The sequence below is a fragment of the Kwoniella newhampshirensis genome, chromosome 2, assembly GCF_039105145.1.
Source record: "Kwoniella newhampshirensis strain CBS 13917 chromosome 2, whole genome shotgun sequence".
NCBI classification, from domain to species: domain Eukaryota; kingdom Fungi; phylum Basidiomycota; class Tremellomycetes; order Tremellales; family Cryptococcaceae; genus Kwoniella; species Kwoniella newhampshirensis.
The window spans coordinates 522,172-544,954 of NC_089956.1; the positions used below are offsets into that span (position 1 = coordinate 522,172).

Sequence of the window (22,783 nt, forward strand, 5' to 3'; positions counted from 1 at the left end):
GCAATGTCAGCACCACCTCCTCCCCCTCAACCATTCAAGACCGACTCACTCAACCCTGCCTCCCTCCCTCGCGCTACACTCGGTCTACGTCGACACCCGGGCAGCGGTCCCTCAGCTTCTTCTGCAGGGGGACTGTTCACCGATCCGAACGGTGCTTCGTCCGAGAGTATATCGCCTGACGAGAGGGCGAAGAGGGCTTTGGAAAAGGAGTATGAGAGATGGAACGAGAGGATCGACAAGGAGATGAAGGGGGTGGTGCAAGGGTTGAAGGACCTGGTCGCTTTGGCTGATGTGAGTATTGAGTCTTTCTATGATATAGGTTGATGTATGTGGGACCCGGGTTGTTGTCAGCGGGACAGCGCCTTCGACGATGACTGAGCTGTGATTCTGTCTCCCAACTCATGATCAAACCCCTCCCCTCCCCCCCCCTCTTCCGCGTCTTTACCCTTGATTTCAGTCTCGAGTTTGCCCTCAAGACACAATGAGCCCAGACGATTGAACGTGACCTGCCAACCTCGGACGATACCAACTACGTACGCAGTACTAATTGCCCCTTCTCCTTCTTCGCCCTTAGATCTCCCCGAACCCCTCCCCACTTACATCCTCCACCCTGCCTCTCCACCTCCCTCTGCGAACATCGTCCCTCATCCGATCCACCCTCAACATCCGGGACATCGCGCACGAGCTCAAATTGTTGTTGCTGTTAAGCGACGAGGAGGATACGGTCCGAAGACGGGATTATGAGAGGGCGTTGGTCAGGGTAGAGGTGGAGAATGGGAGGAAAGAGGTGGTCAGTGAGGTTGCGGAAGTCCTTGGGAGTGGCGCCGAAGTGCACCTGGACGAAGGGTTGGGGGAAAAGATCGGCAGCACGGATGGAACAGGGGAGGAGACAATGAGTGGCGAGAAGGAAAGAAGGCAAGATGAAGGGAAGGGTGTGGGAGAGGGTTCTGCTGGACAAGTTGGACAAGAAGTCATCAAGCAGGAGGAGAAGGGAGATGTCTTGACTGAGACAGCGCAAATCGATGCCCGTGAGGAAGAACTCCCCGAGACAGATAACGATGACGAGCTCATGGAGGAAGTCCATACGTCAGAGTCTGTAGAAGTCGGCGAACCCCACGACGAATTGCAAGCGGGAGAAGCGAGCCGCCAGGTCAATAGAGACCAAGGCGGTACGAAAACGTCGACTCGGCCCCAATCTGAAAAGGCTATCAGTGTCGAGGTCGCTCCACCAACGGAGCAAGAAAAGGTCCCCACGCAACCACAAGCGGAAAGTGAAGAGCAGACGGACGTCGACATGGAAATTCCTTCGACCAGCACTGCCGGGAATGACGTTGGCGACGACAAAGACGAAGGTGAAGACGACGAGGACGACTTTGAGGAAGTCTCGTAGCCTTCATTACCTCTGCCCTTCGATTGAGCACGATCTCCCATTTCCGATCACATCCAATCTGTTCGCAACACTGTTCTCCACTTCGATATCACCGACTACACACTTTATACCCTGCAAGTCCATACCAATACATGCATGATAGATTGCTATTACTTTACTACCTAATATCAAATACCTTGATTGCCTTCTTGTCCTTCCTTGTCCGATAAGATGTCGTCGTCAAATCGCCATCCGTGTACTAACTAAACTAACAATAAAATCCCAGGATCCAAAATAATTCTTGCCTCTTTTACATCATCCATCTCACGAGTCCCAATCTTCGTTAATCTGCTCTCGCAGCATGATATGCTGATACAAATGAGCGTCATTGATGATGCGTCTCGATCAGTCTTCTCCTTCGTGGAATGGCCAAGCCACAGTCAATCTAGGCGGAGCACAATCGACCCTTCCAACTCCTCCATCAGACCACCACTCGTCGTACTGGACACACACAAGTAGCACAATCAGCATTTCGCTCTTTTTGGGTGAATGCTAAAAGAAATCCCGACTCGCCTCTTTCTGAGCATCCTCCAATTCTGCCAACATCCTGATCGCATAAGCGTGCAATTTCTTATCGTAGCCGACTTCCTGTTCGACTTCCTTCTTCTTCCCTTCTTGCTCCCGCTCCAGTTGAGCTTGCGCCTTTTTCTCCTTCTCTCTCTGTTGTTCCTCTTCTATGATCTTGTCCAAAACATTCGCAGTGCTGGGAGGCAGAAGACTTGCGCGTTTCGAGAAACTCCTCGACATGTGAGGCGAGGGCGGTTGTCCAGGACTAGGGGGCTGAGAGTTCTTTCGAGGACTGATTGGTGTAGGTGTAGGAGTTGGGTCAAAAGTGTCACTTCGAGGTGACGTTGTAGGAAGTTCAAACTCGAAAGCGAAAGTGTTTGGAGACGAATTCCCTCCTGCCTTGATCTTGCTGTTCTCTTCAGTAGGTGGTGCGGTAGTCACAATTGTGGGAGGTTTCGCCTTTCTCATACTCTGTCCAAGGGCCTCAGTAAGCGAAGGTGCACTCTCGTTCGCGAACTCAGTGGAAGAAACAGGTGACTCCAACAGGGCAGGCGATCGCTGCGCCTGAACCGGAAGAGAAGGGGGTTGAGACAAGTTCGGACTAGCCTTCAATGCGGGACTGGAGCCGGGCGATGGAGATCCGTTTTCTGAGCCTGGTGTCGATTCCCCCGCTCCCAGCTTCTTCTTCTTGTTCCCTCCGAAGCTTTTCTTGAACCAGTTGGTCGCTTTACCAACCTTCTTAGCGCCGGTTTCACCATCGAATACCTCTGCCTTTACAGGGCCATCGTTGATGCTTCCGAAACCGAGTCCCAGCAAGCGCTCAGCTTTGTTAGCAGATCCGGTTCGTGGACTATCCGCGACCATGGTGATCGTTGATCGACTTCTTGGCAATCCTGTACCCGCTGCATCATGAGTGCCTTCGACAGGGGTGAAGAGAGCCAGGTCATCGTCGTTCAACTCTCCTGCTTCGATGGATTTAGGTTCCAGCTCGTCATGTCGTTTCTTGATCCGGTCGAGTCTGGTTTGAAGCAACTTAACGCTTTCGATTTCCACTTCATGGGCTTGTCCATCCCGTTTCTTGGTGTGAATATGACCGAGTCGGAAGACCTAACGTTACTGAATCAGCTCTGTGCGCTATCACCGGAGTATAGGTCTGAGCAGCGGGCACTCACCACCAGCCTCAGCACATAGCTCCGAACAGATTGTGACCAAAACAGTAACAACCTCTCGAACAAGTCCTTCTGGAGCAGCAATCCTAGGCAGAGCTCCCTTCTATCCTCTGGCCTTGCAGTCAGAACCTCCCAATGGGTGAACATGAATGCGATGACCTTCACCAAAGTCAAGGCATGTTCTCCTTCCGTAAGGATCATCCTGATGACGTAAATCAAATGGGGCACATCAAGCAACGACTCCGTGATCACTGCGCCGGATACAGAATGAGTAGTCTCGTAAGGTGGATCGACGATACCGTCCAAGAGATCGAAGAGGGAGAAAACACCCTTTGGCGCATATAAGCTCGTCTTGGAGATGATACTTTTGGTCCAAATATCGATCATATCTATCCAGAGTTGAGTACCATCACACTCGACGACATGGCCAATGCCATCCGAATCTGTGTTAGGTATCATCACCCGCAGATTGGCGAACGTCGATATCGTCTCCAACAATCGTCGGTTCGCGGTCTCCAGGACTGGGGGTTTCTGACTTCCCCTGAATCCAGCGGTCTCCGTCGCTTCGAAATGAGCAGAAGAAGACGAGGTGGTCACAGCATTCACTGAACCAAGGATGTAGGAGTGACATTTCTTCGCGAAGATCGTGGCGAGATGCGCATATCCAGGTGCACGCATGAGAACCGACGCGGGCACCGGTCGGTTGAGCGACTCGTAATGTTGAACCACCGGTCCGAGGTAGAGAGCCAATTGACGATGATATGCTCGGTAGAAAGCTGGGAACAGTTCCGAATCATCCGACTGCCATCTTCGAAGCCAGTTGCCAGGCTGGAAAAGGAAAGCATCTCTTTCTTGTTCTGAAGGGAAATCCGGGGCCAAGGAGGCGAGTCGAGCCGTGTAGCTTCTTGAGTTGTCAAAGCATAACGGAAGCAAGTGATTCGGGTAGTCCGGTTTGATAGATGGGTCGGACGCTTCAAGCATGATACTTCGGGTGAAACGCATCAAAGCTCCCTTGGGTGGCTGTAAGACTGTGACCAGCTGCTCTCCGACATGCGGAATTCGGAAGAACGCGAAGGCCAAGAATCTACCGCTGAATAAGAGGGTGTTGTGGAAAACTCCCTTGGCGCCCAGTTTGCTCATGACAAAGGTCATGCACCTGATCATAGTCAGGGTAAACTTTGTACGGTGCACAGGTGAGTTCTGGAGAGCGCGCTCTGACAAGCACGAACTGGGCCGCAGTTTGTCAGTCTTGTTCGTCCCAGATGCAAAAGATGCTAACTTACCTCTCAACGACCGCTGCAAGACCCTCCAAGCATGCACCTCGCTCATTCGCGGGTTGTTCCACTCTCAATTCGAATAACAAGGCGTCTGCCCATTCGAAACATGCCTCTCTCAACAACACGTAGGCCGTCTCCTCCGAAGCATCATATGCTCTCTTATCGACCTCAATCATGAGTGTGAGGAGATCATTTCTCAACATGGCTGCTCGGTCGGCCGAAGTTATTCCTTGAGAAGGGTATCTGAATGCGTATGAAAGTCTTTCGACGTTGCGGGCAAGCGCTCGGGTGCTCATGTTGGGATCAGGGGTGACGACTTGCGACTTGCTCAGAAGGGTCATCACTCGCTCTCGAGGTTTTTCTAGCCCCGTCTTTACCTCCCCTTTCGGCTCTTCTATGATAACTGGCGGAGCCAAAGAAGTCACCGGAACAGGTGGCAGAGGAATTGAAGGCGGCTCATTGAGTATGAAGGGTTTCTTGGCGATTGTGGGTGGCTCTTGGCCGGACCGCGGGGTAGGAGTCGACGAAGTGGTGGTGGACGAAGGTGACAAGTCACCAAATCCAAGCCCAGCCAGACCGCGCTCTTCCGGTGTACGAGGCGGTGAAGGTGAAGACGTCTCATTCGTTGATGACGCATTCGATGGTGTCCTAGCGTGGTCAGAAGATGAGGGTCGAGATGAGAAAGCCGGAGAGTATTCGTGTCGCGGTACCGATGGCAAAGGAGAAGCTTGCTCCTCAGGAGACATCAAAGGTTGCGAGAGAAGTGGTACTGAAGATGACGACGCAGAGGCGAAGACCTTTGCTACAGAGGGAGAGACGAATGCTGAGTCAGTGCCAGAGAAAGACGCGTTCCAAAAGTCATCCAGCATGGTGACACTGCCAGCAGGCCCGTCAAAGCTTTGAGACCTTCTGCGCTCAGATGCGGTGCGTTGCAGCGCGGGTGGTGGCGGCGCAGCTCTCGGCGAACGAGTAGTCTTGGACCTCATGGGAGAGTTGCTGGAAGGACTGTTGGGACTATATCTGGGTGATTTGCGACGAGGGGTAGCCGGGGTAAATGAACCGAATTTATCGAATGCGACATCGAAATCGAGATCAAGCTCTGGAAGCTGAAGCAGATGGAGAGATTTGGACGGTTTGATCGGTGAGAAGTCAGTCGCGGTTTGACGTGCCGTAGAATCGGACGAGCTGGGAGAAATTGTGTCAGAAGACAGGTTTTCCGAAGAAGCAGAGGTGTTCTCGACGGGCGGCGCAATCGAGACTCGGTTAGCAGCAGCACTCAGGTATGGGAGAAACGACGCTGACAACGCCTCCCTAATAGGAGTGCCTGCTGTCAATTCAGTGGTGACAGTAGTAGGTACCGGCGCGGGAGCAGGTAAGGTAGGCGACCCTCGCGCAAATGGTGCGTGAGGATCCCTGCCTCCATCTGCAACAGGCTTCGTACCCGTCGGTGCCGCTCGCAATGAGGGGGGAGCAGGATTCATCGCCCTGTCTGCTGAAGTTGAGCTTCGGGCGAGAGGATTAGGCGAGCCTCCGTCTGGCACCGGTGACGGTGACGCTCTTGATTCCATGGATGGCCTCCGTAACTCATCGCCTGACGGACGACGGAACATGTCACCTGATGGTCGCCGAAGTGCATCGCCTGACGGTCGCCTCAACAGATCTTCCGACGGGCGACGAGGTACCGGAGGTGTTTCCGCTTTATCTTTTCCTTTTCCGCTGACACCTCGATTGAACAAAGCCTTGAGAGCTCCAGAGCTTTTCTTCAGTGATATCCCTGACGACTTGCGCTCGCTCTCCACGGGGTGTGTGATTGCTGGGCTCGCTATACCTAAAGCTCTCTGCTGCATAGCCTTGATCTCCTTTTTCGACGGCGCCGATTCCATTGATGGTCGAAGGAGGTCCTCAGAACGTCTAGTCCGAAGTGGAGGTGCTTGCGATCGTTTCGTGATGCTGCTCTCACCTCTCGACCGATGTTCAGAAGAAAAAGACGCCCCGTTGAGAATGGCAGCTGGCGGTGTTGAATGTGAGGCATGTCGTGGTGCAGGGGACGGACTCGAGCTTCGGAGCTGATCGAGAGAAGTTCTTCCTTGCTTTGGTCTACCGTCACCTCGGGGAAGGGGAGAGAGAGGTGGTGCAGTCCTTGTCCTTTCAAATGAAGGTCTATCAGGTGATATATGTGACTTGACTGGTACCATCTTTGCGACCGGGAATCTAGCTGGATGACGAGGATGTTCTGCGGGTAAAATCGGAGAGGTGCTTTTCGCTTTCAGTGCCGCGGGGATCTGCACCCAATCCTGGCTCAAGCTATTCTCCTTCTTGACTTCCAATGGGGGCGGCCGTGATCGACCCGAAAGCGCTAGCGGTTTTGTCGAGCCTTTCCGTTCACCCGGTATAGGAGGCAACGGGCCTTGAGCCATAGAAGGTACGGATGATCTCAACGGTGTAGGGCTTTTGGGAACAGTCGAGGGTTTTGCCCGTGGACCAGTCATAGAGACCGTTGGGCTGGAGTCCAGAGTTCCAGAGGATGACGCGATGATGGGGTTGTGATCAGTCTTGGAAGAGTGAGGTGTCTTGAGAGTTCTTGACGATGTCGATGCGGTGGTGGACAGGGAAATGCTGGAAGTGGCCATACGGGATTCAACGGGGGGAATAGGACTGGAAACCGAAGGGATCGGTGATCTACTGCGCTCCACAGGAGGCATGAGTGGGCTCGCCAAAGCGGGTGAGTGGGGTGGTGCAGGGTATGGGAACAACGGCGAAGTCGGAGACGGAGAGTGAATAGGTCGATTGTAGATCGTCACGTACGGGTCGAGCTATCCACGAAAGCGAAATCATACAGCCATTAGCGTTCAATTTCAAGCTCATCTCCTCGTCTCTTTCTGCAAACAGGTGGCGTTGCCCAACGGATACGGCCCATCTCTTCCTTTGTGCTCCGTCAGGTCGAGATCACTCACGTTCTGCACCCCTAGTTCGGATGCCTTTCCCAATGCGCCTACACCACCGCCGAGAACCACAGGTGGACCTGCGCTTCCCATTTTTCTCCTTGACGATCTCGAGCTCTCCTTCCCTTTGCTGCTGCTGCTGTTGCTGCTGCCCGCTGAGCTTCCACCTGCATTGGGCGTGGCCGACACCGGCACCTTGAGGGGAAGGGTAGTCATGGCGTGATGTTGTGAATCTCGTTCGTGAAGCTGTGCGCTGCTGATCGTTTGTGGATAGGGAGAATGGAGCAGGTCGAACGCAAGAGGTCGCAACAGAAGACCGGGATGATGTGATCCAGTTGACAAAGGGGGAAGCAAAGGCGGAACGATGTCAGCTGCTTTCGCCATGGTACCGTGAGTCGGCGGCTTCGACGCACGAGTGACGACTAAGCTATCCAACGGTCTCCTTTGAGATTACCTGCCAGAGGTGATAGAGCTGTCTTGTCGTATGTTGGTATCTGCGCTCTGTTCCAAGTATGCCTATATCCTCCTTTGTATCCCAGTATCAAAGAAAGGACTCGCACGGACCTTTTACTCGGGAGACTCGTCTTACGCGCCAATTCAGGTGCGATTCGTCGTCGACACGGTCAACCAAGTCGTGTCGTTATTATCGCTATCGTCGGAATGTCGATCAGACACAATGCCCTCTGGGATACGTGTCCAACAACGAAGAAACCGTCTCACAAGTGTGTATCTATCAGATTGAATCAAAGGTCAAAAGTCAGACCCGGAACCATCACCAGTACCACTACCACCGCTCTAGACAACAAGTAGAACGAGTTGATAAAAGCACGCGCCTTCTCTTTTCCCGCAGATGGGAAAACTCGGGGAATTCTCTTGCCATTGACAACATTTATTATCATCATTCAATTGTAAACGCGGCTCACGTGAGAAATGAATGGAGAATATGAAATATGCTTCAGGGTTCTCGACAAGTTGACAGGAGAGGGAAACGCGTCGAATTCCAAAAGGGTGGAATGAACATGAGGAAATCACAGAGATTTGGGAGGGGGGGAGGGGGGGAGGGAGATCCGAAAAACCCTCTTGCTTCAGCCCCAAACGTCATCCAGGTTGTTCCCTGCACTTGTAATGTCTTGCACCATCCCTTTCTCTCTCTCTACCCCTCTCTCTCTCTCGAAGCTTGGTTCGTGACAGGAAGGTATGGACATCATCACAACATTAACAGATTACGTGTTTCCCTAGGTTTCACAACGCGTCTGTACTATCCCTTCGGTGACTACCGCTGACCAGTACCCAATCGGATCTTGAACGAAGTGACTGGCGCAGCTGGCGTGGCATCGTAACCACTGTCGCCAGGCGTGTATCCCCCTCCATATCCAGGTGTGGTGGTACCGACGGGTGAGGGAGCGACAGACGCATTGTTGGCGTTGGCGTTGAACATGGGACAGTTTCGATTGGCCTCTATGATCAGACAAAAGTTCAGCTCTGTACTCTCCGCATTCGTTCATGCTGACAGCAATACATCGGGAGACTCACTCGTATGACCGATCGCTCCGCACGCGCCACATTTTCGTTTCTGATAACGAGCAGACTTGTCAGCTCTGATTTGCCCTTCACCTTCAGAGATACAGTTAGCTCACCCCTTCGAGATCCACTCCCTCCATATCAATTGGGTCAAGCGTCTTGGATTGATACTTTTTCCTCATTAGTCTTCTCTGCTGGTTTAGCTTGTATTTCTCAAGCTTCTTTCGGAGACTGTGGTCGTCCAGATACAGTTCAGTGCCAAAGCTTACTTTTCGCGGATCAGGTCCACACCTCTACTCACGCTGCCTTTCTGATCTCATCCTCCTGGTCGTTACCGGTTGGCGCCAGTTGATCGGAGTTCTCCATATAGAATTCCAGCTTCTTGTCTTCCAGTCGCCTGAGATAACTCTGGATCACTGCAGGATCTCTGACAATCTCAATCTGTTCTTTGCCCTTGACCTATTGGGGATAATTGAACCTTGTCAGCGAATATGTGGAGCGGTGCATCAGTGCGACTTACTACTCTCTTGATCCTTAATACTTTCCCAGCTGTCGGGTTTCCCGTGAACTGGCTTTCGCCATCGCCCGAGAATGCGCTCGGACTCATGTCTCTAGGACTGTCCGCGTATATGGGCGTCGCAGCCATTGAGTTTCCTCTAGAGAAAGCGCGTCGACTGTCACCTCTTTGGAAGCGAGGACCTAGACCTGCAGGCGTGCCAGCTATTCGGTCTTCTTCATCGGTCGGTGACAGTTCGGGCGGGTTCGGATTCGACAGGGCGCGCCATTGAAGATCCCAGACTTTTCGTTTTTCCTCCTCGTATATACGGTTCTGCTCCGCGTTCGAGATCTTTACAACATTGCCGCCAGCCTTAGCCTCGGCTTCGACTGCGGATACCGCCGTCAGATTGTTTTCTTTCGAACTTGTACGAGCCACTCACGCCTTCTACCCTGCTCTGTCTCTCCCTTCCTCAGAAAGTAGTTCTTCATGTTGGCCCTCAAGAAACTGAAACCTTCGCCTCTACCGGTCGGATCGCCCTCCCCGTGAATGACCAGCCAAGCCTTCTGCGCTTCTGCCAACTTGTAATTATGTGTCGTAGACCAGACCGCCAATTGCTGTTCGATATCCAGTCCACTCTCATCGCCTGAATCCTCTTGTCCACCCTCTGCTGTCTTCTTGTATCCTGCGTCGTGCAGATGTCGCGCGCCCACTTGCATGGCCTCATAAAGCATTGCTGCTTCTGGCGTACACATCTCCAGAACTTCTTTCCTGTTTTGAGGGAAAGGGTATGACGCGTTCAACTCCCAAAAACCTTGATTCGGACCATTATTTCGAGCATATTGCAAGAATTCCTGCATGTCATTGTCAGCATTGCTTTAGGAGATGCTTCAAACCAGACCCACATTTCCCTTCACCTTCAGCCTCTGACGCATTTGCAATTCTGTTTGGTCAGGGAAGTATTTCAGTAATTTGCCGATCTTGAAATGCTTCTGCTTTGATTTATTGATCAACAACCAGGCGATTATCATGAGTCGCATTTTGGCGGTGTTCGTATTCTTTCTGGCGTGTGGTGCTTGTACTTCGGATTCGTTAGGAACAGTCTGTCCGACGGTGTAGAGATTATTGATTGCCCGAAGATGATACGTGGAGTGGCCGTTGATCGTTTGTCTGTCTATCAGTAACTGAAAGACTTCTGATCAGCTTACCTTATGACCAGGAAATCAGTAGTCCCGGGCGTATGGCGGAAAATAGGCGCTCGTATAAGGTTGTTGTGTATCACCTGTGTGACAGCGCCTCGATCGACATATCCGAGAAGGAAAGGCTCGGCATCGCCCGGATTGAGGATAGATGGTTGACCAAAATCGAGTTTCGGAACATGTTCATCCTTGTCATCTTTCTTCCGATAGTAATTCACAATCGTTGTTCCCATCCCGTATCCACTCATGATGGGAGGATACTCCTCCTTGAGTACAAGTCAGGTACTTTCGCTGGCTCATCTTGTTGATCGGACTCACCGAGAATTCCAGCAGCACGAACGGTCCTTTCTCAGTCATGGTCAAATCCTTGGTGGTCTTGAATCTTTCAGAAGGGTCCGCCATCATATGTTTCTTCTTTGAGCTGACGGATGCAGACGGGTTCGATTTGAGCTTGGAGAAGGAGAAATAAACGCCAGTAGGAATCTGTAGAGCGGGTCGTCGCCAAGCACGAGCTTCCGATTTGCTGAGTGATGTTTTGTACTGCAGCAAAAGTGGTCAGTCGACGTCGACGGCGTCCAGGGACTTTGGGCAACTCACGAATGGCAATTGCAGGTGTTTCGCCGGTGTCGAGTGGAACACTTCGATGGCTCCGAACGTTTGTCGGATTCTGAAGCGCGCTTCCCTTGAGTGCTCGTATAGATGATCGTTTGAAAGGTTGAATGGATCCAGTTTACTCGCAGGGGTGACAGCGGTGTCTGCCTCTTTTGATCTCTTAGTTCCATTGACGATAGCCTCTTCCGTTTGCTCCTCTTCGTCACTCTCTATGAGCTCGGGCGAAACAGCTCGGGCATCCCAGATGACATCTTTAAGCCAGTCGCCTGAGTCAAGATGGTCGTTCCTAGGAGCTAGTGCTTCTGCCTGCTTCGTTTGAGGCACATCGCTGTACAAAGACTGGATCAGCTTCGATTAGCCTCCCGCCAACGAAGTGGCAAACACACAGTGAGCACATCACGATTCCCTTCTCCCAGTCTCCTAGCTCCAAGGTGCTCAGTTCGACTTCCTCTAAATCATCGAAGCTGAAGTTTCTGTCTAGCGTCATGCCGCTTGGGGGTCTGGTCATTTCGTGCTTTCGCCGTTGCTTGGCCCTTCTAATCCATTCTTTGTCAAAGTAGGTACCGATAGGAGCAGTGTAATGGGGTTGATGAACCTTCGTGAAGTCGAGCTGGGGTAAGGAAGGAAGTAGGAAGGTCGCGGGCAAGGAGCGGAAAGGAGGGGGAGCGACCGTGTATGAGTCTAGATGAGGTGTCAGTGGTGACAGTGCTGCTCAACATGCTGGCATCGGAATTGTTGGGTTGTGTGGGTGATTAACGCAGTTACTCACATTCTTGGCCACCTTCTACCCTTCTACGCTTCTTCCTCTGCGACTCATCTGCTTTCCTGTCCGCAGGTGTCTCGTAAAACACCTGACTCATTCTCAATATCTTTCCTTGTTCAAAGTCTGGCCATATTTTCTTCACTTTCCTCAGTCCCTGCTCTTTCTTATCGACAGCTTTGCCTTTCCCCTTCGGATTATCTGTCGGTCCGCCCGCTTGCGCCAATTCCATCCCCTTTCTTATCCATCGTTCTTCCTCCCTCTTCCTAGCTTGTTGCTCCCTCTCTCTAGCAGCCACATCTTCCGCATTCTCCGCGGGTAAGAGATCGTTGTCCGACAGGTCGTCCTCGTATCTCCCATCGTCGTCTTCCGCTTCTACTTCGGCGAAATGTCTGGAAGAAGTCGCGGAAGCTTCGCCGAAAATGGCAGAGAGAGAAGAGGGATCAACTCCGGTAGACGCTAAGATGGAATGAAGACCGAACGCGCCGATAGAGCCGAGAGTATCATCCTCTGAAGACATGACAAAGGTCTCTCAGAGGAAGAGCAATTGGAGTAGACTTGCTGCTGAGAAGAAGTAGAAAAGACCACAAGCCTGAGTCTTCATATGTTGTCTCCCGAAAGTGAAAGCGACGGTGGCGAAGTTGACGACCGGGATCAAATGAACGAGCCTGCGGGGCACCAGACGCGAAAAGTCCGGCCAGTCTGTTTCGAGACGAGTGAACACAAACGCTTGCTTGCGTTGCAGGTACGTTTGTTTGTCATGATGGACATCGAGGTTCGGATCGTAGAGGATGGGTCCTAAAGGCCCCGAGCCCGAATTACTCTCTCATGAGCGAGCGACCATGGCGAAACAGATTGACCGCCACTTGAAAAACAAACAAGACATCGAGCTCATCGCATCTCCTATTACTTTACCCAATGGTGTCGTAGTACAAAACCGCTTGGTCAAGGTTAGCGAGCCTCTCTATGATTTCGTCACAGCCCTTTGGAGGTCGCATGCACTGACGCTCCAAATCTTCCAGGCAGCCATGGCCGAAGGTATCGGATTAGGGGGTGGTCCGCCTCGATCAGGCCACATCAACCTCTATCGACGTTGGGCGCAAGGAGGGTGGGGTATAATCATCTCAGGTACAAGTTGATTGTCTGTCCCGCTCGGTACTGCGATTGGCTCACCTTGAGCCTTTTCATACAGGAAATGTTCAAATCGACCCCCGTCATCTCGCATCCCCTCATGATCTTACTCTAACTCCTATACCTCAAAACCTCGACGCCTATACTTCACTGGCTGAAACCGTCCTGTCAGCTTCATCCACACCTCCCTTGCTCCTCATGCAGATCTCTCACCCCGGACTTCAATCATCTTCCACAGTCAACTTCTCTCGTCTCCCATGGGAACCGGCAATCGCCCCATGTTCCGCTAGACCCGATATGAATGGCGGCATATACGGCTGGATATGGGGACATGCTATCTGGCCGAAAAAAAGTCGGAGAGTGGAAGATCCGAATGAGTGGCTTGACCTAGTGACCAAGTTTGTAGGCGCTGCTGTCTTGGCCGAGAAGGCTGGCTGGGACGGGATACAAATACACTCTGCGCATGGCTATCTACTAGCAGAATATCTATCTCCACTCGTATGTGTCGATGTCGGTATAATCAATGATGACCCAAAGCTCATTTGGAGAACATAGACCAACCCCGATCCTGTCCGTCTACCTGGTGTACCGGAAGACGTACCGCTCCGACTTCACTTGTTATATCTGATCCTTCAAGGAGTAAATGAGAACACAAATCACAAATTCGTCAAAGCCGTCAAGATAAATTGTTCCGATTTCGCCCACGGTGGTGAGTCGCCCATGCTGGACTCCTGCTCGAGCATCACTGATGTCGGGCTCTGTTCCCATTACCTCCTCAGGTCTTGATGAGGTACAGGCCACTGAGATCGTCAAGACTCTCATCTCATGGTGTCTACTCGACATAATCGAGATTTCAGGCGGTACATATACCCACCCAGCGTTTGCATCCCCCGAAATCCTCACCTCGGCATCCAAGCGACAATCCCTCTTTTCGCACTTCACCACTTCCCTCTTGCCCTTTCTCCCTTCGGCGCCTGACGGTCCTGCCATGATCCTCACGGGTGGTTTGCACGATCGGGAGTTGATCGCTGCGTCCTTGAGGGAGAGAGCATGCGATTTAGCTGGGATAGGAAGACCATCTTGTGTGACACCGGACTTACCGAACAAGGTGATTCTGAACAGGAAGATCAGAGATGAGGATGCGAGTTTTGGAAGATATTCAATCCCAGGCGGCGATCTGATGAAATCACTCCTGGGTGGTGGTGGTGGAATTGGGGAGAGGGGGATACCGCTAGTAGGCGCAGGAGTATCGACAATGTGGCACGAATGGCAACTCTGTCGTATAGGGAGAGGGGAAGATCCGGATAAGAATATGCATTGGGTGAAGGGTTTGCTCGTGGAGGAGATCTGGTGGGAGGTCCTGAGAGGTGGGCCGGTGGGATGGTGGAATACTTGGCGAAGCTGAAGTGGTCGGGTGACAGAACGGCGGAAACGGGGTCAGCTTCGGTTGCCAAAGGGAGAAAGTAGCTTGACAACGGGTCATGCGGTTTGGCGTCCTTGACAACGGACGGATCACGTCATGAGAATTTGTTGACGAGAGTTACCCGAGAGCGGCTCGGTCGCGAATCGAATTAGTCGACTTCCCAGACGGATTCCACATTCTATGTTGTCGATTCTCCTCATACTGTTTGTCCAATTTTAATCGTCCTACTCGTTCTCTACAGTGATCATACATTCGGCCCACTACGAACAAGATTTGTGAGTAACCGCAAAATGTCTCCCTTCGCCTCAGTCCATAGACGTACCCGTTCAGTGGCTGACGGTATTCTCCCCCGTATCGTTCTAAAGCTCGATGAAACGATCTTCCTCACACTCCGAGTCAGAGAACGACATCAAGCCCTACTTTCCATCTTCGTCTCCCATCTCCTCGACCCATCAAGACAAGGCACCCGATCACAGTCCTAAAAAGGCAAGGATGGCATTCAAGTCCAAGGTGAAGACTGAGGTGAATCTCAACGGCGAAGGTGAGAACGCGATCTGGACGCCCGAGAAGAGGGAGAAGTTTGTGGACAAGATCTTCTCGTTGGGTATGAAGGCTGCCAACATGGACGAACTTTGCAATGAGGTAAGCGAGAACACAGTCTTGCAATGATCGTACTCCGTTGGACATTACGATGAATGATCACATGGGCTGACGTCAGGAGCTTCGGTCGTGAACAGTTTGGAATGACCAAATTGCAGATCAGAAACGCAACACAAGCTGGGAGGAAAGGAAATTTCAGGGACAAAGCTTGCAAAGCGGTCAAAGGTGATGTTCAGTGAGGTGAGTGCCGACCTGCCAACCTACTATATCTGCGCCCAGTCTTGCTGACGCGACTTCGTAGCGGCAATCTCGTATTCGATGACCCGTCTTGGCGGGGGAGACATCTCGTCAAAAGGTCTATAAATTACATGCAACGATGTCTTGATCTATGTACAATACAGACATCCACCTCAATGCTCAAAGAATCTCGTTGAATCAGACGGTAGTAACTCTAACAGATCGAAGCCTTCTTCGTACCCTTGAAGCGACTAAGGAAGAATTCGTCCACAAACAGGTTCTTCGACTTCATGAGTCGGACCATGAACTCTGGCAGATGCCATGTACCCAGATATGGCAAGGTCATAGTGCCGGCCCCTCTGTCAGGACCCATCGGGATGACCTGATGTGCGGGAAGACAGTCATCTTCTGCTCAGATCATCGTCCAACGGTATGAAACCCTACTTACCATGGCTGACATGACTGGTCGAACATACTTGACCAACGGTTTGCCTTTGACCTCGTTGAGAATGCTGCACTCGCGCTGTAAGCCTGAGACAGCCCTCTGAGATTTTATGAATGCGACGTTGACGATGGACTCACTTGACCGCACAACCTTTGCCGTCGTACTGGGCGTGCATCAGAGTTTTCCAACCAGGATACGAGTTGCAATCACCGATCGCATAGTAGTTCTTGACGAGAGGAGAGGCGGAATTGGTCGAAATGATCTGATGTGTGAGAGAGAAAACACGGCTGGTGAGGACACTGTCTGCAGCTGTCCTTCTGACCACCACGCTCACCTTCAAATACTCGTCCACGCCAACCAGTCCTGACACCAAGGCTCCCTCGTCGACTTCCTTGACAAGCTGGACATTTGGTCTATTTCCGATGCTGATGAAGACGTAGTCTGCCTCCAACGTCTTCCCCGAAGTGGTCTTTACCTTCTTGATCCCATCTTGCAATCCGAACTCGCCAGACCATTCATCTGTTGTCGAGTTGGCGACGGAAGCCGATGTGGGAATGACCACCTTGTCTGAAAGAATCACGTTGATATCCATCTCATGGAGGATCTTCTCGAGATGGATGGATAGTTTCGGATGGGTAGGTGGCGATGACCACGATTGCACTTTGCCCTCAGAAGATGGAGCGGTGGGCGTGACGTGCATGACGTGAGGCTCGGAATGGACAATGGTGATAGTGGTAGCAGGGTGGTTGACTCGAATCTCCTGGCAATGGCAAGTGATCGTCAGCTAGTCAGCTGGCATAGTCGCCATACCATCGCGCTATGTACGAAGAGGAGATAGCGAGGGTGGTGCAAATTGGGTACAGACAGGTGATGCGACTCGTGAAGGGAGACCACCACTTACACCAGCAACTTCGAGCCCCACTGCACCTCCGCCAATGATTACGACCTTTGTAGCCTGCTTGATCTCCTTTTGAGTCTTGACCAATCCATTGATCCATTCATCTTTGGTCGATGGGATAGGAGGTCTCATTGGAGATGGTTGAGAAGCGCCGGTCGCAAGAATACATTTCTGTGAGAGAGCTCCATGAAAACACCTCTTAGGACGAAATGTGCGAGCATACATACGAAGAATGGGATCTCGGTCGAACCCTCGAAAGGTTTTTCGACCACGACGGAATTCTCCTTCAGCTCGATCACCTTGTTAGGCGCAATCACTCTGTGTTGTGATCCTTTGAGAAAGACAGTCTCGTCGTTGAGGGTAGCAGTAGCCCTCTTTTCCCATCCTGTTTGAGCCGAGACCGAGACCGAGACCGAGACCTTTGGATGTCAGTAACTTTCGCGGTTAGACTTGTACACCAAGTTGGCTGTCTGTCCCACGGCGCGGGACGTGAGCAAGAGTTAAATGTGACCAGACTGACCCGGGGTGATCGCCGCTCTCAGGTTGGCGACAGGCCACCAAGCGTAGTCTAGAGCGTCAATGAGGAGGATACGGTGTGTTGGTGGGAGATGGGGAAACAACGAATTGGCTAGCTCGTGTCCCGCTGCGGATGCTACGGCCAAGAAACAGGAAATCGCTCAGTATATATGCTTCCGCGTTCGCATGAAGAGGAGGGATAGCGGAGAACACAGGGTGCCGTGAGCCCACTGACTCACCTCCGACGATCACGATGTTCTGATATTCTGACATCTCTACCTGTCAAGCCTGGTAATGATGCGATGAGAGGAGAAGAAGGATGTATCGGGATGATTGAGAATAACCCTTTCATTATCAACTGCTGCGGGCTTATCTTTTATCTGTTATTATGACCTACGGGTACTTACGCAAGCGTGTTTGAGGTTTTATGCTTGGATCAAATCACAAAGAGGGAAACAATTCTCCGAATCCAAAGGTGGCGGTCAAACTGTGACAGTGATCAGTGTATTGATGTCCGGTCCTCAACCTCGAGATATCAGATCCATAGCATGCTACTCTTCCAAAGGTCTAAGATCAGATCGCCTAAAATATGCAGCTCATATCTAAGAGGAAGTCGAGTGGTTTTGTTTCTCGAACACATCGGTGAAGTCAATCTTCACCTTCTTGCTACCTTGGAACCTGTCTGCGAAATGGTCCTCGATTCCTATCGTTCTGCCTCTGGATCTAAGGATGAACCAGCCTGGCACCAGGATGTTGCCGATCCATGGGAAACTGCCATAGCCAGATGCCTCATTTGGTCCAACGGGTATACCCTGACCGAGTAGTAAATGTCATTAATAGATTGTCACTACGAGGACAGAAAGGAGAGAAACAGGTACTTACGAGACCTTGTAAGCCCATGTCGTACATCTTGAGTGATCTACCTTGAAGCTCGTCGATGATACTACGTGTCATCAGGCGGTGTAAGATGACAGAGGGTCACACTCACTTTGCTGCAGTCAATTTGGCCTGCGCCGTAGCCGCTCGCGCTACTTTAAATCCTGGAGCAGAGCAGACATCACCAATGGCGTAGTATTGGCCGTGGAAGACTGATCCTTGTGACTTCGAGACGACCTATCATCCCTCTTAGATCAGTCAAGTCTGACTGAGGGATAGCGAGACACTCGCCCAGACCACTGACTGACCTTGAGATACTCGTCGACAGCAACGAGTTTGCTCTTCCCATCCAAAGCCCCCAGATCTGTCTTCTCCACCATCTGACTGTTCGGCTTGCTTCCCACGCCTATGATCACATAATCGGCACTGAGGCTCTTCCCACTTTGAAGATGCACGTTCTTGATTCCCTTTTGCAATCCATTGGATCCGTCCCAATCGTCAGAACTCGCAGAGGACCCTTCCGGAGCGGGGAATAGCACCTTGTCTTGGAGGATCAGTTCGATATCGAGTTTCTTGCAGAGCGCCTCCATGCTTCGTGAGAACTTGGGTGCCACAGCAGGAGAGCTGTAGGAGGGAGCAGGGTGGTTCTCCGCTCTCTTCGAATTGGCGATACGATCAGAAGGACTGAGAAGACCAGCATGAGAATGGATGATAGAGATCTTTGCCGAGGGGTTGATCGCACGGATCTCCTACAGTGCAGTGTCGTGTTAGCGTCGTGGGGGCCGAAGCGATAGACAGTGCTCTGCTCACCCCTGCCCACTCGATGCCTACAGCACCTCCGCCGATGATCACGATTTGTTGAGCTGTATTGGTAGCTCGCTGGCTCTGACGTATATTTTCAATATACTGCGCTTCTGACATGTCCAGTCCTGGGACACAAGGCGGTTGCTGAGATGCTCCAGTGGCTATCACACATCTCTGTTGTGGGATTCAAGCCCTCCATCAGTACAATCAGGAAACAGAAGGGCAGCATAGGCGACGGATTGACAAGTCACTAACGTAAAAGGGTACTTCGGTAGATCCCTCGAATGGATGTTCGAGGACAATCGACTTCTCCCTGCATTGAAGCACCTTGTTGCCGGGGATCACTTGATGAGGAGAGTCGGTCGCGAAGACTCGATCAGTCGTAAGTGGTACTGTCATTTTGGTCTCCCATCCTATGGCCGCGTGTCAGCCTGTCGCGTCCCTGCGCAACCCTCCCTCAGATTTGCCGAGGAATGCAACGCGAGGAGTGATTCGGCGTTACGAAGACTCACCCGGGTTGGTAGCGGCTCTGAACGCAGCGATTGGCCAGAAAGCGAAATCTAATGCATCCACCAGGAGGATCCGATAACCAGGAGGGAGGTGTGGGACCAAAGCGTTCGCCGTGTTGTGCCCGCCAAAGGATGCTACATATACCTCACGATCGTGAGCACGTTTCAAGTTCGGGGTCGTTTACCTAGCAAAAATTCGAAGACCTACCGCCAACGATGACGATGTTCCGGTACTCCGTCGTCATGGTCAAGTGTCAGGCCAGTAGCTGTGTAGACGTGAGAGTATGCGTGTGAGTACAAGGCGCGTTCTTAAGACAGTCAGGAGACAATGGACAATGCACTTATATCGTGGTCCGCATGGTCTTCGGCCACGAACACTTGCTAGGGCATTGGGGCTAGATCGTCTCGTTACAAAGCATGTCACTCCTTTTGATAAGCAACTCGGCCATTGGATCATGATAACCACTTCCGTTGGATGAGACAGACTCTGGCGTCAGCGTCAGCGGTGTGGATGATGAGCATCACTTGCGTGTGTGGTGGTTTATACATTTCGGTGACCTCGATGACCGTCGGTCACCTGGTCGGGGAACGTCCTCTGGATGCGGCATCGGCCGATTTTTCAGGACATACCTTCCGACTGATGGCACAGATGTCACACCCTGACTAGTAACCCATATGCATGCGGCCGCATTGCTCATCATCGGGATCTCGTCGGTCGATGTCAGATCGATTCATTTCGAATATCCTTCCCGTCCCCCTTGATAGCTGCACGTGAACAGTTGTAAGGATGTGCAGGTATAAGCAAGGAACAGATAGAGTCCCTCGAGAGGGGCTTTTACCTAGCGGGCCACAGCCAGTTTTGCGGCACCTTTCTTAGTATGACATGACGTTCACCCTGATCATTCATCTGTCCTTTCACTGTGTGCCCAGATGAATGTGAAAAGAAAAAGAGAAATTTTGAAGGGCAGGGAAATGGAAAGAGCAATAGCTGGAGTTAAGGCGTCAGTGCGATGACAAAGATGTTTTTACTTAACAACCTGACTTGCTATACGATTCGAACTTCGTCGACAGGACATCTACCAAACCCGTTCGACGACAGAGTGACGTCTCGTCAGTATGGTGTTGGCGAGGCGTCAGCGCTGCCACTCAAGGTGCTGGCAGCTTTCCGTTCTACACTGTCCTTTGTTCAAGGCTCGAACTCGTAAGAGACCTGGACTGACTCGCCGTGTTTCCAACTGCACAGTGATGCAAAAGTGACCATAGCTGTTGACCTCGTTATCGCGACTACAACCACACTACTCAGTCTAAGTGGCCCCATACGGTACGTTGCCACCCAGCCCCAGCGACCCACAAGGTCATCACCATCCTTACACCTTGATATCCACTTTCGTTTCACCCATCCACATGGGGACATATCCTTTGTCGATCAAGAGAGTCTTCCCTTTGGCCATCTTGACCATACCACTGCCTGCGATCCAGGTGCCCATGTAAGGTATGGTGATCGATCCCGCGCCGTACTCGGGACCTACTGGTACGAACTGTACATCCAGACATTAGCGTTGAGCTGGCTCAACGAGCCCACCGCGAAAGACCGGTTTTTGAATGAGCAGGACCAGAGACTTACCAGCCCGGTGAAGCGTCCTGGATCGTACTTGACAAGAGGTTTCTTGGCAATCTCATTGACGAGACTGTTGAAATGAGCTTCAGGCTTAGTGCTGCACGCAAATGTAGAGACAAGTTCGATACGCACTTGACTGCAGCAGCTTTGGCGGACAGCATTGCTGTCCAGCCAGTCTTCATCCCAGGTGAAGCAGAAACATCACCAATGGCATAGTAATTCTTGACGAGCGGCGACTGAGCATTGCTCGAAGAGACCTCAACACGCAAGGCAATTTCAGCCATGATCTCAGTCCGGCGGTGGCTAATAATCGAACTCACTCGAAGGTACTCGTCTACGGCGACGAGACCGCTCGTGATCGCCTCGACATCTGCATTCTTCGCGATGGAGCTATTCGGAGTATTACCGGTACTCAGAAACACATAATCCGCCTTGAGCGTCTTGCCGCTCTCCAATGACACCACTTTCTCGGCAGATTGAAGACCGAATGACCCATCCCAGTCGGACGAGTCAGGGCTGATCGAACCAAGCTTGGGGACTGCGACTCGGTCATGGAAGATGAGGTTGATGTTCAGTTTCCGGGCGAGTTTCTCCAAAGCGATCGATAGTTTGGGATAGGTTGGCGGGGAGGTGTAGGTAGCTGTTTGCTTTGTTTTGGTCTCTGATTTGAGAGGGGTAGGAGAAAGAAGTGAGGTGTCGGTATGCACGATTGTGATTGATACCTTTGGGAATCGAGCTCGAACTTCCTATGATACAAAGCGAGTCAATGAAAATGGTTGAATGTGAGACATCGCGAACACATAAATGTGCGATCTGGCCACTTACACCGGCAAATTCAACACCGACTGTACCACCACCGACGATCACCACATTCTGAGCCTTGCTCAACTCCTCTTGGTTCTTCTTCAATGCATTGTGGTATTCCTGCTCTGACCATTCTCCACTAGGGCGCATAGGAGAAGGTTGAGTTGAGCCAGTGGCAAGCACGCATTTCTGCAGTGTCCTTACGCGTCAATACCATGTGACCAGTCGACATAACGCGAGGACAGAGGGAGAACTCACGAAGAAAGGGACCTCGGCGGATCCTTCAAAGGGATGTTCGAGGATGATCGAGTTCTCGCGAAGTTCCAGAACTTTGTTCGGCGCGATGACTTGATGTTTTGATCCTTTAGGGAACACCCTGTCGGTCGTCAAGGGCACCGTGATCTTTTCTTCCCATCCTGCAGAACACCATAAGCCAAGTCTGCACAGCCAGCGGTCAGGGTGGCAAATATGTGTGTTCAGCTCACCCGGTACGACTGCCGCCCTCAACGATGCGATGGGAAAGAAGCTGAATTCCAAAGCGTCCACCAAGAGGATACGGTGCGATTTGGGCAAGGTCGGTATGAGACTGTTCGCAAGGGTATGTCCTGCGTATGAACCTGGCAAGCCGAGCTCAGCGCACATCGGACAGTGACGGTTGAAGATCTGTGCTCACCGCCTACGATGATCACGTTCTGTGAACTGGTCATTGTGTGTACTGTCCGAGTCAATCGGTCTGCGTAACCTATGGCGACGGTGGTGCAAAGGATGCAAAGCGAGAGCGAGTGACAAGAGGATGATCAACGTTCATGAGATTGGATGTGGGTTGATAGCGACGCGCTATATCTCTCCCTCTATACATATACATACATAGTTGTCTGCCCGGCAGCCCGATGTGTTTCTCTCAACGATTCTGAAACTCGCGGCGAGTCCGTGCACACCAAGGATGAAGTGGGTTCTAATAAAAGACTCGTCGGACAGGGCTAACACGGAGAGACCGCGGAGATTGATTG

General features: G+C 51.8%; 8 protein-coding genes across 8 annotated transcripts; 3 read left to right on the plus strand and 5 right to left on the minus strand.

Moving 5' to 3' along the window:
- Nucleotides 1-3: 3 nt before the first annotated feature.
- On the plus strand, nucleotides 4-1,390 carry IAR55_000903 (uncharacterized protein; the record flags this gene model as incomplete). The annotated part of the gene is made up of 2 exons (XM_066944034.1): nucleotides 4-291; nucleotides 575-1,390. The coding sequence occupies 2 exons, from the start codon at nucleotides 4-6 to the stop codon at nucleotides 1,388-1,390; spliced, it is 1,104 nt and encodes a 367-aa protein (XP_066805235.1).
- A 384-nt stretch (nucleotides 1,391-1,774) lies between these two features.
- On the minus strand, nucleotides 1,775-7,708 carry IAR55_000904 (uncharacterized protein; the record flags this gene model as incomplete). Its single annotated transcript, XM_066944035.1, has 5 exons — nucleotides 1,775-1,870; nucleotides 1,943-3,043; nucleotides 3,109-4,333; nucleotides 4,389-7,195; nucleotides 7,337-7,708. The coding sequence occupies 5 exons, from the start codon at nucleotides 7,706-7,708 to the stop codon at nucleotides 1,775-1,777; spliced, it is 5,601 nt and encodes a 1,866-aa protein (XP_066805236.1).
- An 889-nt stretch (nucleotides 7,709-8,597) lies between these two features.
- IAR55_000905 (uncharacterized protein) lies at nucleotides 8,598-12,432 on the minus strand (the record flags this gene model as incomplete). Its single annotated transcript, XM_066944036.1, has 12 exons — nucleotides 8,598-8,782; nucleotides 8,858-8,897; nucleotides 8,962-9,076; nucleotides 9,147-9,304; nucleotides 9,366-9,730; nucleotides 9,784-10,195; nucleotides 10,259-10,403; nucleotides 10,550-10,806; nucleotides 10,859-11,080; nucleotides 11,138-11,480; nucleotides 11,539-11,833; nucleotides 11,922-12,432. The coding sequence occupies 12 exons, from the start codon at nucleotides 12,430-12,432 to the stop codon at nucleotides 8,598-8,600; spliced, it is 3,048 nt and encodes a 1,015-aa protein (XP_066805237.1).
- A 271-nt stretch (nucleotides 12,433-12,703) lies between these two features.
- Nucleotides 12,704-14,448, plus strand: IAR55_000906 (uncharacterized protein; the record flags this gene model as incomplete). The annotated part of the gene is made up of 5 exons (XM_066944037.1): nucleotides 12,704-12,862; nucleotides 12,935-13,040; nucleotides 13,105-13,541; nucleotides 13,599-13,752; nucleotides 13,823-14,448. The coding sequence occupies 5 exons, from the start codon at nucleotides 12,704-12,706 to the stop codon at nucleotides 14,446-14,448; spliced, it is 1,482 nt and encodes a 493-aa protein (XP_066805238.1).
- Nucleotides 14,449-14,835: 387 nt separating this feature from the next.
- IAR55_000907 (uncharacterized protein) lies at nucleotides 14,836-15,305 on the plus strand (the record flags this gene model as incomplete). Its single annotated transcript, XM_066944038.1, has 2 exons — nucleotides 14,836-15,108; nucleotides 15,204-15,305. 2 exons carry the CDS (start codon nucleotides 14,836-14,838, stop codon nucleotides 15,303-15,305), a joined length of 375 nt encoding a protein of 124 aa, XP_066805239.1.
- Nucleotides 15,306-15,517: 212 nt separating this feature from the next.
- Nucleotides 15,518-17,435, minus strand: IAR55_000908 (uncharacterized protein; the record flags this gene model as incomplete). The annotated part of the gene is made up of 8 exons (XM_066944039.1): nucleotides 15,518-15,685; nucleotides 15,752-15,815; nucleotides 15,886-16,010; nucleotides 16,083-16,508; nucleotides 16,650-16,817; nucleotides 16,874-17,031; nucleotides 17,167-17,298; nucleotides 17,402-17,435. The coding sequence occupies 8 exons, from the start codon at nucleotides 17,433-17,435 to the stop codon at nucleotides 15,518-15,520; spliced, it is 1,275 nt and encodes a 424-aa protein (XP_066805240.1).
- Nucleotides 17,436-17,764: 329 nt separating this feature from the next.
- Nucleotides 17,765-19,596, minus strand: IAR55_000909 (uncharacterized protein; the record flags this gene model as incomplete). Its single annotated transcript, XM_066944040.1, has 8 exons — nucleotides 17,765-17,974; nucleotides 18,045-18,105; nucleotides 18,151-18,275; nucleotides 18,347-18,787; nucleotides 18,849-19,016; nucleotides 19,098-19,255; nucleotides 19,355-19,486; nucleotides 19,560-19,596. 8 exons carry the CDS (start codon nucleotides 19,594-19,596, stop codon nucleotides 17,765-17,767), a joined length of 1,332 nt encoding a protein of 443 aa, XP_066805241.1.
- A 1,122-nt stretch (nucleotides 19,597-20,718) lies between these two features.
- IAR55_000910 (uncharacterized protein) lies at nucleotides 20,719-22,480 on the minus strand (the record flags this gene model as incomplete). Its single annotated transcript, XM_066944041.1, has 8 exons — nucleotides 20,719-20,889; nucleotides 20,976-21,039; nucleotides 21,102-21,226; nucleotides 21,290-21,715; nucleotides 21,795-21,962; nucleotides 22,032-22,189; nucleotides 22,259-22,390; nucleotides 22,447-22,480. 8 exons carry the CDS (start codon nucleotides 22,478-22,480, stop codon nucleotides 20,719-20,721), a joined length of 1,278 nt encoding a protein of 425 aa, XP_066805242.1.
- Nucleotides 22,481-22,783: the final 303 nt, after the last annotated feature.